The 12,921-nt window shown below is 51.7% G+C and overlaps 1 protein-coding gene across 6 annotated transcripts in view; it reads right to left on the minus strand.

Moving 5' to 3' along the window:
- Positions 1 to 9,226, minus strand: part of MAST3 (microtubule associated serine/threonine kinase 3) — a 41,707-nt gene extending 32,481 nt beyond the window's left edge. For 4 of the 6 annotated variants that reach the window (XM_043910911.1, XM_043910909.1, XM_043910910.1 and 1 more), the window contains exons 1-2: positions 9,132 to 9,185; positions 2,640 to 2,671 (exon numbers count right to left, since the gene is read on the minus strand). In XM_043910911.1, the coding sequence (XP_043766846.1) occupies positions 2,640 to 2,671; positions 9,132 to 9,170 (71 nt within the window). In that variant the 5' untranslated portion in view covers positions 9,171 to 9,185. Of the gene's footprint in view, positions 1 to 2,639; positions 2,672 to 9,131 lie in introns of all 6 variants that reach the window. The other 2 variants (XM_043910920.1, XM_043910918.1) reach the window with 1 other exon arrangement.
- Positions 9,227 to 12,921: the final 3,695 nt, after the last annotated feature.

Below are 12,921 nucleotides of genomic sequence, written 5' to 3' on the forward strand. Positions count from 1 at the left end.
AGGGCGGGCTCTCTCCGCCCAGGGGCGGGGCTCCGAGCCCTGCACCTACGCGCAGGCCCAGCCTGGCAGGAAAGATCGGATTGCGGGAGGCAGGAGGCACCGGTGCCACCTTCTCCCAGGAAGGGCCGGCGAGGGTGCCGGGCCTCGAGTCACTGAGCTGCACGTTGTAAAGGAAGGGCGGTCACTGCCTTCTCAAGCGGGTTCATTGCTCCATCAACTGGCCACGCCCCTTCCCGGCTGAGACCCGGCGCTCGCCCAGCCCCGCGCTCGGGGGTTGGAGGGCGGGGGGAGGGGGGGGCGGGGGATGTCTCTCCACCCGGGATTGAGCGTGTCTCGCCCCTATCCCCCCACTGGCCACCGGCGCGGGGGCTCAGCCCCACGTCCCTAGCCACCCGCAGCCGGTGTCAGCATCTCCCGGCACACCGGAGGCCCCAACCACGCCTCCGGGCCTTTGCTTCCCTGGGTTCCCTCTGCCAGGACCGTCATCGCCCTCATTCATATCCGAATTCAGCCCCACCAGCCTCCCTAATACAAGTGGGCCCCCGGCGCTCCGAGCCCCACCCTCCCTCCTGCCCAGCCCAGACTCCCGAAAGTCTGGGGTTGTCTGTGTCCGGTCGCAGCCCCCTAGAAATCCTGGTTAGAACGAGTCAGGCACACCGCAGGTGGCTACGAGTAGACAACCTTCACGGAGTGTTTGTCCTGGTCCTACGCCGTGGTCCCGGACTTTGCCCTCTGCAGTTTGGACTGATTCACCGCCCACCACCCTGCCCCCAGCCTGGGCAAAGGCTGGGGACAGTGCCGGCCTTCCCGGCGGCGTCCAAGCCCCGCCCCTACCGGGGCCCGCAGGTCCCTCCCCACCCGCTGCACTGCCCTCCGTCCAACCAGAGAGGGTCTGGACTTGGAGGCCACTCTGACACCAGCCCCACCACCAGACTTCAAACTCTCATCCAGCCCCCAGGATCTACCCCTTTTCCTCTCTCCACTCCTATCTCCATGCTGTTTCTCAGGACCTTCGACCAGGCAGTTCTCTCTACCTGGAATGCTCTTCCCCCTACCCTTTTCTCTTCCAGGTCTAGTCTCAAATGTCACTTCCTCTAAAGCCGCCCTCCAGCCCCTTCCTGTGTGCCTCTGATCTCTCCCCCTGTATAACATCCCTTCCCAGCTGGCACAGTGGTAAAGTATCTGCCTGCCAATGCAAGAGACCAAGAGACAAGGGGTTCAATCGCTGGGTCAGGAAGATACCCTGGAGGAGGAAATGGCAACGCGCTCCAGTATTCTTGCCTGAAAAATCCCATGGACAGAGGAAGCTGGGAGGCTATAGTCCACGGGGTCACAAAGAATCAGACATGACCAAGCGCGCGCGCGCACACACACACACACACACACACACACGCTTTAGAACATCACTTCATCATTTTGCCCAAGAGAGTGCAAGCTGCATGACAGGATCCAGCATTGACTTCTCACCCTGTCGCCTGTGTCTGGAACAGAACCTAGTACACAGTAGATACTCAAAAGAAGTTTGCTGAGGGAGTGATTTCACTGAGGCGCAAGGGAATTCCCACCCTCAGCTCAGGCAAACACAGCTTCCAAGCCTCCGAAGAGGGAGTGTTTGCCATCACACTTCCCCAGACCACCAGCTCAAGGCAAACGCCTCCCCTTCCTGGGCTTTGCTTTTTCCACCGGTGCTGCTGAGTGCCCTAAGTGGCTTCACTTGTGTCCAACTCTTTGTGACCCCATGGACTGTAGCCCACCAGGCTTTCTGACCATGGGATTTCCCAGGCAAGAATACTGGAGTGGGTAGCCATTCCCTTCTCCAGGGGATCTTCCTGACCCAGGGATCAATCCTGCGTCTCCTCTATTGCAGGCAGTCTTCTGCATTGCATGCGAATTCTTTACCAACTGAGCTACCAGAGAAGCCCCCATAAACCTGTGTAAAACCTGGGGGCTCCCCAGGTGGCCCAGTGATAAAGAATCTGCCTGCCAATGCAAGAGACCCAAGAGATGCAGATTCAGTCCCTGGGTCAGGAAGATCCCCTGGAGAAGGGCATGGCCACCCACTCCAGTATTCTTGTCTGAGAAACCCTATGGACAGAGGAGCCTGGTGGGCTACTGTCCAGGTGGTCACAGAGAGTGGAACATGACTTGGCGACTAAACATCAACAAACCAGTGAAGACACTTAACAAATCTTGGAGTTTGAGGGACCTCACAATGCCAGCCACCAGGAACATTAATGTGACCCCGAATTGTATGATTTTCCACCGATGTTCCCTGAAATAGAGTGAGCTTTGTCATGGGAGGCATGCAAGCCAATTCCAAGACACCAGGTTGGAATTCTATAGTCTGGACCCTGGATACCACCCTTTCAAGTTGGGTGCTTTTGAGCCAGTGATGCAACCCTTACGCACTTCAGGTTCCCGTTTGCAAACTGACATGATTTGCACTTCACCTCCCAGCCTGTGGTGAGGTGCCTGTGAAGTACTTTGCAAACACCAGGGCGGAAAGGGGACAGGGCAGGATCAAGGTGAGAGCTTTGTAGTAATTATTAAATAAATTCACAGTTCAGATGCTGCCGCTGAAATATCTGTGCCCAGGATCATAGGGCTCCACCCAGCCAACTGGCCCCAGGTGAACTCACCCACGTCCCCGGCGTGGTAGGCTCAGCTCCTTCTGAAAAGAAAACAGGAGTCATTCCCAGGGAGACAAACCCCTCACTTCCCCTAGCCTTCCACTCACCTCATCTCCCAGCTGGCCCCTCGTTCACCCTGTTCCAACCAATGCCTCTTTTCTGCTCACCCCATACACTGAACTCAGCCCTGCCTCAGGGCCTTTGCACCAGCTGTATTCTCTGTTAGGACCACTTTCCCTCCCTTCTGGTGCTAGTTAATTGAAGTTCATCCCTCAGGTCTCAGCTCAAACACCCTTTCCTCCAGGAAGCCCTCTCAGACTCCTTACATTAAAAATAACTTCATTATTTAAAATAAATTAGTTGATTTTACCAAGAACTATATCAGTAGTGGCTAAATATTAATACTAATATTCTATTGAGGAAAGCAGACTGAGAGCCGAAGAACTGATGCTTTCAAATTGTGGTGCTGGAAAAGACTCTTGAGAGTCTCTTGGACTTCAAGGAGATCAAATCAGTCAGTCCTAAAGGAAATCAACCTGTGAATATTCATTGGTAGGACTGATGAGGAAGCTGAAGCTCCAGTACTCTGGCCACCTGATGCGAAGAGCTGACTCACTGGAAAAGACCCTGATGCTGGGAAAGACTGAGGGCAAGAGGAGACGAGAGTGGCAGAGGATGATGAGATAATTAGATAGCATCACTGTCTCAATGGACATAAATTTAAGCAAACTCCAGGGGATAGCAAAGGACAGGGAAGCCTGGTGTGCCGCAGCCCACGGGGTCACAAAGAGTCAGACACAACTTAGCGACTAAACAACAATTGAAGAAAGGGAGATTCCTGCATCATCCTTACCCTGTGCCCTCTCAGATCTGAAAGCCATTTCTGCTCACCCTCTGCAAAATCCAGGCAGGTTTGGGTCCCGGTCATCAATGGGGGCTGGGGGCACAAACCCTATTGAAGGGCCAGAGCTCAGCAAGCCGATCTGCACCAATCCTGGGTGTCCTTACCATATACAAGAAACCCCTATGCTTGGGGTCCATTGTGATCTGAGTCCACCCTCAAATGTGGTTTGCCCAGGAGGACTTTTTAATTCTCAAAAGGCTGTGTAGCACGAGTTTAGAATCCGAGGACACTCAGACCTGGGTCCAGATCTGTTCTCTCTTCTTTGCTGTCCGTGGGACCCTGAGCCAAGTGGTTGGTACCCCCTGGGCTTTGGTTTCCCCATGTGTAATGTGGAGATGACGTAAAGCGAGGTCTGGGGTAAAAGTGATCAGAAATTATTACCGTCGCATGTTATTGTTGTGTTATTTTTGAACTCAGCGAGGGCCTTCGCAGACTATCGCAATACTAGCTAAATTTTACTCACATTCACCGAGTCGCTACTACGCACCAGGAGCAGAGGCCTTTTTACAGGCAGGGTAACTGAGGCGCGGAGGGCAGCAGCTGCCCACATTTCTTGACTGAGGTAGGGTCGGGAATCCAGGTCTCTGGACACCACACACAAACACACACGCTGGGGCGGTAGCGTCGAGGATGCACAACTATTTTTATCTTGGTGGGTTCAGGGCTGCCCACATCTAGAGTTGGGCGTTCGTCATGGCAACAATGACGTCATCAGCCCCCGCAGCCAATTGGAGGGGGCCGGAAGCTGCTGGGCGCGGAGATGACAGGGCCGGGAGGGATCGACAGGGTCTCCAGGCAGAGGAAGAGATGGATCTGCGGGGGTGGGGCGAAGCCCAGAGGCTGGACCCCAACTACCTTGAGCTCAGAAAATCAAGTCAGAGCCCTTCAAGATGGGAGGAGGCTCACCTGCCAACCTGAGGTCTCCTTGTTTGCTTGAATACCTCCGGGGATGGAGAGCTCAGTACCGTGCAGGGCAGCCGGCCCCAGACCCACCACCGTTAGGGGCTCCACTGGCCCCCTCCAGTTGTGAGTTCTTATGCCAGCTTCCTCCTTCCCCTACTAACCCAAAAAACAGAGAGGAGCTGGGATCCGAGCTCAGGGACTTTTGCTGTGCCCACACGGGTACACACACGCACGCGTGCACACACACACACACACACACACACACACACACACACACCCATCCCAGCCATTTCCTTCTAAAATCCTGACAGTCCTTGGTTCCCAGTCTGGCTCCCCAGTCTGGGCTGTATGATCTCTGACAAACAACTTCATCCCTCTGAGCCTCAGTTTCCTTGTTTGGAAATGGTCCAGTTACATGGGGCCCTGAAGGAGTCAAGCAGCAGGCTCAGGGCCTGATGCTGGGGGAGGCTTTGATAAAAGGAAGCCAAGACAATTATTTTGTGAGGTTGATAACTCACAATTTATCCACAAATTTTAATTTACTTCCAAAATACAAAAAGATGTAAAGTGGCAAAGAGAGATGAGGGAAGGTCAGTAGCCCCCTGCAAAGGCTCAGTGGAACGCTGGGCCCACATGGAACTCTCCCGGAACCACCCCCGGACCCTCTGCTCCCTGCACCATCTGCTTCCGCCTTCAGCCTCCTCTTTGCCAGCTGTTCCTCAGGGAGTGGTTCTCGCCTAGAAAGGGGGTGGAGGTGGGGGGAGGTCCAACCCCCTGGAACCGCCCTTTAAAGATAATATTTATGGTATCCTGTTCTGGGCTGGGTGATGCTGCCTCTTCACCAGAAGCCTCAGCTCCACCTGGAGGAATCCCCAGTCTGAAGGAGACAGGGGAAGGCATGGACACCCCCATACTGGAGGCACTAGCAAGGACCCAGAGGAAGAGAAAGGGCTGGAGGGAGTGGGGAGCCAAAAGACTTCCTGGAGCGGTCTTCAAGTTGGACCAGCAGGCTGGTGGGAAACAGTAGGGTGGAGGTGGGACTCAGCCTAGTGGGTACCAAGTCCCATGGGAAGATAGCAGCTGGAGTAGAGAGAGAGCGATCAGAAGAGACCACATGGCATCAGCCAGAGGACTTCCTGGAGGAGGAGAATAGTTGGAACTGGGCCAGGAGAATGCCAGATGGTCCTTCCAGGGAGCTTCCCCAGCAGCAGCAGAGACAAAGTCCAGACACAGACTGGCCAATTTCTCTGTCCCCGCATGCTCTGTTTGGGGATCTGGTGTTATAAAATTCTGTCATTTGTGAAGCAAAGGGCCAAATGGGAAATGAAAATAATGATAGAATAATAGTGGTAGTAATCCTAGTAATAACAGCTTATGTTAACTGGCGCCGACAATCGCTACACAGAAGGCTGAGCTTAACCCAAACCAGAAAGGGCCAGTCTCCTCTTCCCTTTACCCACAGCCAAGGCAAACTGGTGGCCTGCGGGCCAAGCCCAGGTCCTATTTATGACCTCCTAGTATTCAGTCAGGCTTCCCTGCTGGCTTAGCGATGAAGAATCTGCCCTCCAATGCAGGAGACAAAGGCTTGATCCCTGGGTGGGGAAGATCCCCTGGAGAAGGAAAGAGCAACCCACTCCAGTATTCTTGTCTGGGAAATCTCATGGACAGAGGAGGCTGCAAGTCCATGGACTTGCAAAGAGCTGGACACACTTATCAACTAAACAACAACAAAACCACTCAGCCAACAGCATACCCTGCATTGCCACAGTCAGATTAGCCAGGACACCTCCATGTATTGTCTGGACTGGCCAATCAGCTCATGACTTTCTCAGACTTTTATGAATTGACCTGTGGCAAAGATTAGCCTTAGGATAAATGATTGACTCTGATCAGCAGGCTGCCCCCTGATTGGGGTGGGGTGGGGGGGACAAGGCGCTCAGGGCTCCAGTTAAAGGAGTGTGTGACTGATGCCCCAAATTGAAGCCCTCAACATCTTTGCACTCTCAAGTGCCAGACCAGTTAGAATTTCGATTCTGGCTTTCTGGCTGTTACTTTCCCTCTCTGAGCCTCAGTTTCCCCCTCTGATAAATAAAGCTAATAATCCCCTGGGCTGTTGGAGACTTAAATGCATGCTTGCTGCTGCTGCTGCTAAGTCCCTTCAGTCATGTCCGACCCTGTGCAACCCCATAGATGGCAGCCCACCAGGCTCCACCGTCCCTGGGATTCTCCAGGCAAGAACACTGGAGTGGGTTGCCATTTCCCTCTCCAATGCATGAAAGCGGAAAGTGAGAGTGAAGTCGCTCAGTCATGTCCGACTCTTAGCGACCCCATGGACTGCAGCCTACCAGGCTCCTCCATCCATGGGATTTGCCAGGCAAGAGTACTGGAGTGGGTTGCCATTGCCTTCTTAGCATTTAGCATTTGTAGATGCCCCATAATGTGAGCAGTTATTTACACTTCTACTGTTATTTTTTAAAAAATATTTTCATTGTATCTCCTACTTTGTCCTTTACTGTAGATGCTTTCCTCGTTTCTGGCTCTTTTTTAGACCCCCACCTGCTCCAGAGGAATCTTTCAAAGCTCTCAGATCTGACATGACCTGCCCTGCTCCAGCACCTTCCACAGCTCCTAATCACCCTGGGGAGAAAGTCTAACCTCTTCAACATCAGCGCTAGAAGCCCTGGCAGTAGATGAGTCCATCTCACACGCCCAGGTCCAGTGCTAAGAAACGGCCTCTGGCTGCCCCATAAACACACGTCTGCACACCTCTGAGCATTTCCGCATGCTGTTCCCTCCACTCAGGTTGGCCTCACTCATCTGGGCAATCCCTACTTGTCCCTCCTCCTCCTTGGATGGAGTCCTGCCAATGCGGGGTTGGTCTGGATGGACAGCCAGGTCTGTGTGGGTTCAGATCCTGACTCTGTTACCCACTGGGACAGCTGGACAGAGCCTATGATTCTGTGAGCCTTAGTTTCCCCGTTTGTAACATGGGATTCGTCCTCAGAGAATGGGTACCTCCTCCCCATGGAACAGGCCCCCTCTTTCTGACGTCAGTTGCACCCCCAATCGCCTACCCGAAGGCAGTTTCTCTATTTTAAGAGGCTGCGGGCGGGGCTGAAATCTATCTGGGGCTGCGGGAGGGGCCTGGTTCCCCAGTGCTGCTCACTAGTCCAGATGCACCCCTTCATCTATGCTCAGGCCCCCCACCCCGCCCTGCTCTTGCCTCAGCCATGACCCCTGCCCTTCTCCTGCCCCTCCTTCCCCATGCCATCAGGATCTCTGCCTTGCAGCTCAACCCACACCCTCCCTGATCCCCAGCCCAAATCCAGGTGACCGCACCCCCCTTCACCTTCAGACAAGTTCACGGTCTGGCAGCCAGGTTCAAGGCCTGCCTTTCCCCATTCTCCTCGGCTTCAGTGCCCATTTCCCCACCCCTGTCCTTTCTGGCTTCTCTCAGCCTCATTCATTCCCCAAACACCAACCCAGCCTCATTCATTCCCCAAACACCAACCCCCTGCCCTTCCACCAGGGGCTGCCTTCTCTGTCCCAAAGCCACTGGCAACCATCAGTTCAGGTACCTTCTCCAGGAGTGCCTGAGGGTGCCCCATGGCACCTGACCCCTCGGCGGGATCCCTGCTGCTCAGGTATTCATCTCCCCCCACAGGCTGGGAGATCCAGGAGGGCAGTTCCAGGGGTGAACACCCCTCACCACCACCACTGCCTCTTGGAGCCAGAAGACTACAGGGGGCACTCAATAAAGGTTTGTTGGGTCAATGATGAATCCCGGTTTCCCCACTTGGCTTCTACATGTGTGGTCTAAGCTCGAGGGAAAGGGCTAGATTGTCTAAATTCCCATTGAACAGACGGGTAAACTGAGGTCCAGACAGATCAAAGGAGTTGCCGTCCGAGGTCACCCTTTGCTAGCTATGATGCCTTTTTTTCTTATCTCCTCGTGGCGCTGCCTCCCCAGCACAAATCCGAACCCAGGGGTCAGAACAGGAGGGCCCTTATAGTGATTGGGAAAACTGAAGTCCAGAAACGCAAGAGTGCCTCCCACCGCCCCTGCCCCCACTCCCCAGGCCACACAGTCAGTTGGCAGTGGCTGGTGCACCAGAGAGCTGGTTAAGGGTGGGTAAATTACATGCCGCTGGGCGACCTCGGGATTGTGAGTTTCTTAGACTGGAGCCTCAGTTTCCTTGTCTGATGAAAGGGCTGCCTGACAGTCCCAGCCTCCCCATCTTGCCTTATGGGTGAGCTGAGACAGGGGTGCGATGGCGCTGCGAAGGCACGAAGCACGTATTAATACACATTAATTAATAACATTGATTAATATTACTCCATCCCTAGTAAAAAGATTAATACAACACATCACTAGTAAAAGGATTAACACCAACGACATGAACATAGATGAGCGCTCAAAGGCTGTCGTTGCTCGTATTATTAGAGCTCCTGGTGGAGAAGGCGAAACCCTCAGCCCCTTTCCCCCAAGGAGCCTCAGTTTCTCCATATGGCAAATGGGCATACCCTCCTCTCACCTAGCGAAAAGCGCTTGGAGATGTGAGTGCAGAAGCGGGAGCCCCCGGAGCGCGCCCCTCCCTCTGCCTCGGCTTCCCCCCGGTCCGTCCAAGCCCCGATCCCGCACCCAGGCAGGTTCACTCCACCAGCGACCTCTGCCCGCTCTCACGGGGCCTCACCTGGAGCCCACGGCGCCGCAGGAGGCTCGGCTCGTCCATCGCGGGCTAGTCCGCACTGCCGGCCGGCTCCCGGCCCCGCCTCGGCCAGCCCGGCCCCGCCACCCCGCGCCATTGGCCAAACAGGTCAGCTGACGAGGCCTGACCCCGCCCCTCTCGAGGAGCCGGTTACGAAAGGCCCGCCCCTTTCGGGAGAGCCTGCCCCGCCCTTCCAGGCCCCGCCCCGCCCCTAGAGCCTAGAAGTAAACACTTTTCAACACATCTTCCTAGAAGAGAGAATTATCCCCATTTTGCAAATGAGGAAACTGAGGCTCAGGATCCGTGTTCCTGGGGCACACAACAAGGGTGAGGCGGGTGCGGTATTCACTGCTGTGCAAAATTTAACAAGGGCTCACACATACAAGAAAATCCTTAAGATACACAACATTTTAAAAACAATAGTGTAAAGAATCAAAGCTAACACAAAAATGCATGATGAACTAGACATCAACATTTTAAATACAGGATCAGACTCTGCCCTTCCATGACCCTGACTGCTTGCCTCACTCCAATTCTGGCCCTTGTCCCAATAAAACTTTATTTAGAAGAATAAGCAGCCACTGTAGTTATCAGTTTCTTTTTTGATGATGACTGCCTTTGCTGAGTGTCAACTGAACACCCAACTAAATGCTTCATGAGGACCTCCCCTCATAGGTATGTGATGGTAACTGTTCAGCCTGACTTTGCAGAAGGGAAAGGGAGGCTGGAAAAAGCCTAAAGTCCCAAGGTGGCATCTACATTGTCTCTTTCCCTGGAACTCCCACCGTCTCTGCAGCTGCAGGTTCCTTCTTTTACCTTAATGTTCCGCCTGACATGACCGTACATTCTCAGGTTGGAGGCGACCTGGCTAATCGCCTGTGAGGTACTGTAAGATCCCACCAAGTTATGGTAGCCAGACTGAGCGCATAAAAATATAGGCTGTTGTTTAGTAGCTAAGCTGTGTCCGACAATTTGCAACCCTATGGACTATAGTCTGCCAGGCTCCTCTGTCCATGGAATTTCCCGGACAAGAATACAGGAGTGGGTTCCCGTTTCCTTCTCCAGCGGATCTTCCTGACACAGGGATCAAACCCAAGTCTCCTGCATTGCCAGGTGGATTCTTTACCGCTGAGCCACTAGGGAAGTCTGTTAAAGAAAAAAATACAGGACTCCAAGACAAAATTTGTTTTTCTCATACATGTGTTGAAATTGGCATGTAATTTGCCTACCCTAAAATTTATCTTTTTAAAGTGTACAGTTCTGTGGGTTTTAGACATATTCACAGAGTTGTGCAATCAGCACCACTATCTAACTCCACAACACTTTCATCAACCCCAAAAGAACCCCTATACTAGTGAGCTGTCACCTCCTACTCTCCCTCCCCTCAGCCCCTGGTAAACACCAATCTGCTTTCTTTCTCTGTGAATTTGCCTTTCCGGACATTTCACCTAAATAGAGTCATACAATGTGTGGTCTCTTGTGTCTGACTTCTTTCACTCAGCACGTTGTTGTCAAGATTCATTCACATTGCAGCAAATGCCACTTCTTTCCTTTTTAGGGATGAATAATATTCCATTGCATGGATAGTGCTTTGTTTATTCATTTATCCATTAATGGGTATTTGAGTTATTCTACTTTTTGCTTCTTCTGAAGAGTGCTGCTGTGAACACTCATGTATTACCTGTGTTACCAGTTTTTGTGTGGACATGGATATGCTTTCAGTTCTCTTGGGCATATACCTAGGAGTGGAATTCCTGGGTCCTATAGTCACTTGTGCTTCCAAGGTGGTGCTAGTGGTAAAGAACCTGTCTGCCAATGCAGGAGATGTAAGAGACGCAGATTTGATCCCCAGGTCAGGAAGATCCCCTGGAGGAGGGCATGGCAACCCACTCCAGTATTCTTGCCTGGAGAATCCTATGGACAGAGGAGACTAGTGGGCTACGGTCCATAGAGTCGCAAAGAGTCAGGCACAACTAAAGGGACTCAGCACGCATGCTTGGAAACCCTGCTTTTAAATATTAAAAAAAAACTACCAAACTGTTTTCTGAAGCAGTCACTGTTAGGGGTTAATCTGTGTTCTCCCCAAATTCGTAAGTTGAAATCCTCATCCCCCAGTACCTCTGAATGTATTTGGAGACAAGGCCTTTGAAGAAGTAATTAAAGTAAAATGAGGTCATATGGGTGGATCCTAATCCAATATGGCTGATATTTTTATAAAAAGAGGAGGTTGGGGCTTCCCTGGGGGCTCAGACAGAAGAGGAGATTAGTATACAAATACTATGAGGGAAGACAATGTGAAGACAGGAGGAAAAGATGCCATTTTCAAGCTGTGGAAAGAGACCCTGGAAGAAATCAAACGTGCCAACACCTTGATCATAGACTTCTATCCTCTAGAACTATAAGGAAGAAAATTTCTGTTGTTGGAATCACTCAGACTGTGATACTTTGTTATGGCAGTTCTACCAAACTCATACAGACACCTGATTACATTTCATTTCAGATAAACAATGAATACTTTTTCAGTATATTACTCTCCACAATAATTGGGATGTAAGTATGCAAAAATCTCTCTATTAATTATCTGATTCCCTGATAACTCAGTTGATAAAGAGTCTGCCTGCAATGCAGGAGACCCCAGTTTGATTCCTGGGTCAGGAAGATCCGCTGGCGAAGGGATAGGCTACCCACTCCAGTATGCTTGGGCTTCTCTTGTGGCTCAGCTGGTAAAGAATCCACCTGCAACATGGGAGACCTGGGTTCGATCCCTGGGTTGGGAAGATACCCTAGAGAAGAGAAAGGCTACCCCCTCCAGTATTCTGGCTTAGAGAATTCCATGAACTGTATAGTCCATGGGGTCCCAAAGAGTTGGACGTGACTTTCACTTTCATTTATCTGAGATTCCAGTTTAACTGGGGGTCATGTATTTTATCTGACAACCCTACACTAAATGGGCTTCAGTTGCAGCTTGCATACACCCAGGTAATCGTAAACTCATGTCCTAAAATAGCCAAATTTCTGTCTCTGGCTAGTTCTGCCTAAAAGTTCTACTGTAGTCCAGGCTGGGGTGGACATGTGACCTAGAATCTTGCATCCTGCCACAGTGATTGGTTCAAGATGGAGATATGACTCAAACTCAGCCAATCAGTATCTTCCCTGGGACTTTGGCCGGAATCCGGAGGAGGAGAGGTTCCCCGTATGAAGGGTTGCTTCGAGCTGTGTGTTATACCAGGTTTCGTGCCCTCCGGAGGAGAGGATTTCCATCCGGGGTCAGAGATGAGGCTTGACTACTTGAAGCTTTTTGTGTAGCCAAGTTTTATTAAAGTATAATAGAGATAGGGAAAACTTCTGACATAGACATCAGAAGTGGACAGAAAGAGTGCGCCCTTGATAGCTTTTAGCAAGGTGTTTTATGTCTGTTAGAAAAGTATTGATCAGATACGAGAGGCACCCCAAGGCTGAGAGAGTGTCACCAGGCCCCCCTCCCACAATATGCATTTTCAAGATAGGATGGCAGGAGACATGTCATCCTCCCCCCACCCTCCGCCCCCACCATAAAACAATTGACAAGAATACTGGCTTGTTGAGCCATTTTCAGCCCAAGATTTGAGAAGAGTTAAAAGAGCTCGTCTTAGGCAGATAAAGAAAGGCAGATTCCAAAACAAATACATAGTTTCATTAACATAGCTTAAGAAAAACATCTCTGTAAGAAAAATGCATTGGTTAGGTCAAGGCAGAACCAGGTGTTATCAACACATAATTAAAAGAAGCCTCTTTT

The sequence above is a fragment of the Cervus elaphus genome, chromosome 9 (genome assembly GCF_910594005.1).
Source record: "Cervus elaphus chromosome 9, mCerEla1.1, whole genome shotgun sequence".
NCBI lineage: Eukaryota > Metazoa > Chordata > Mammalia > Artiodactyla > Cervidae > Cervus > Cervus elaphus.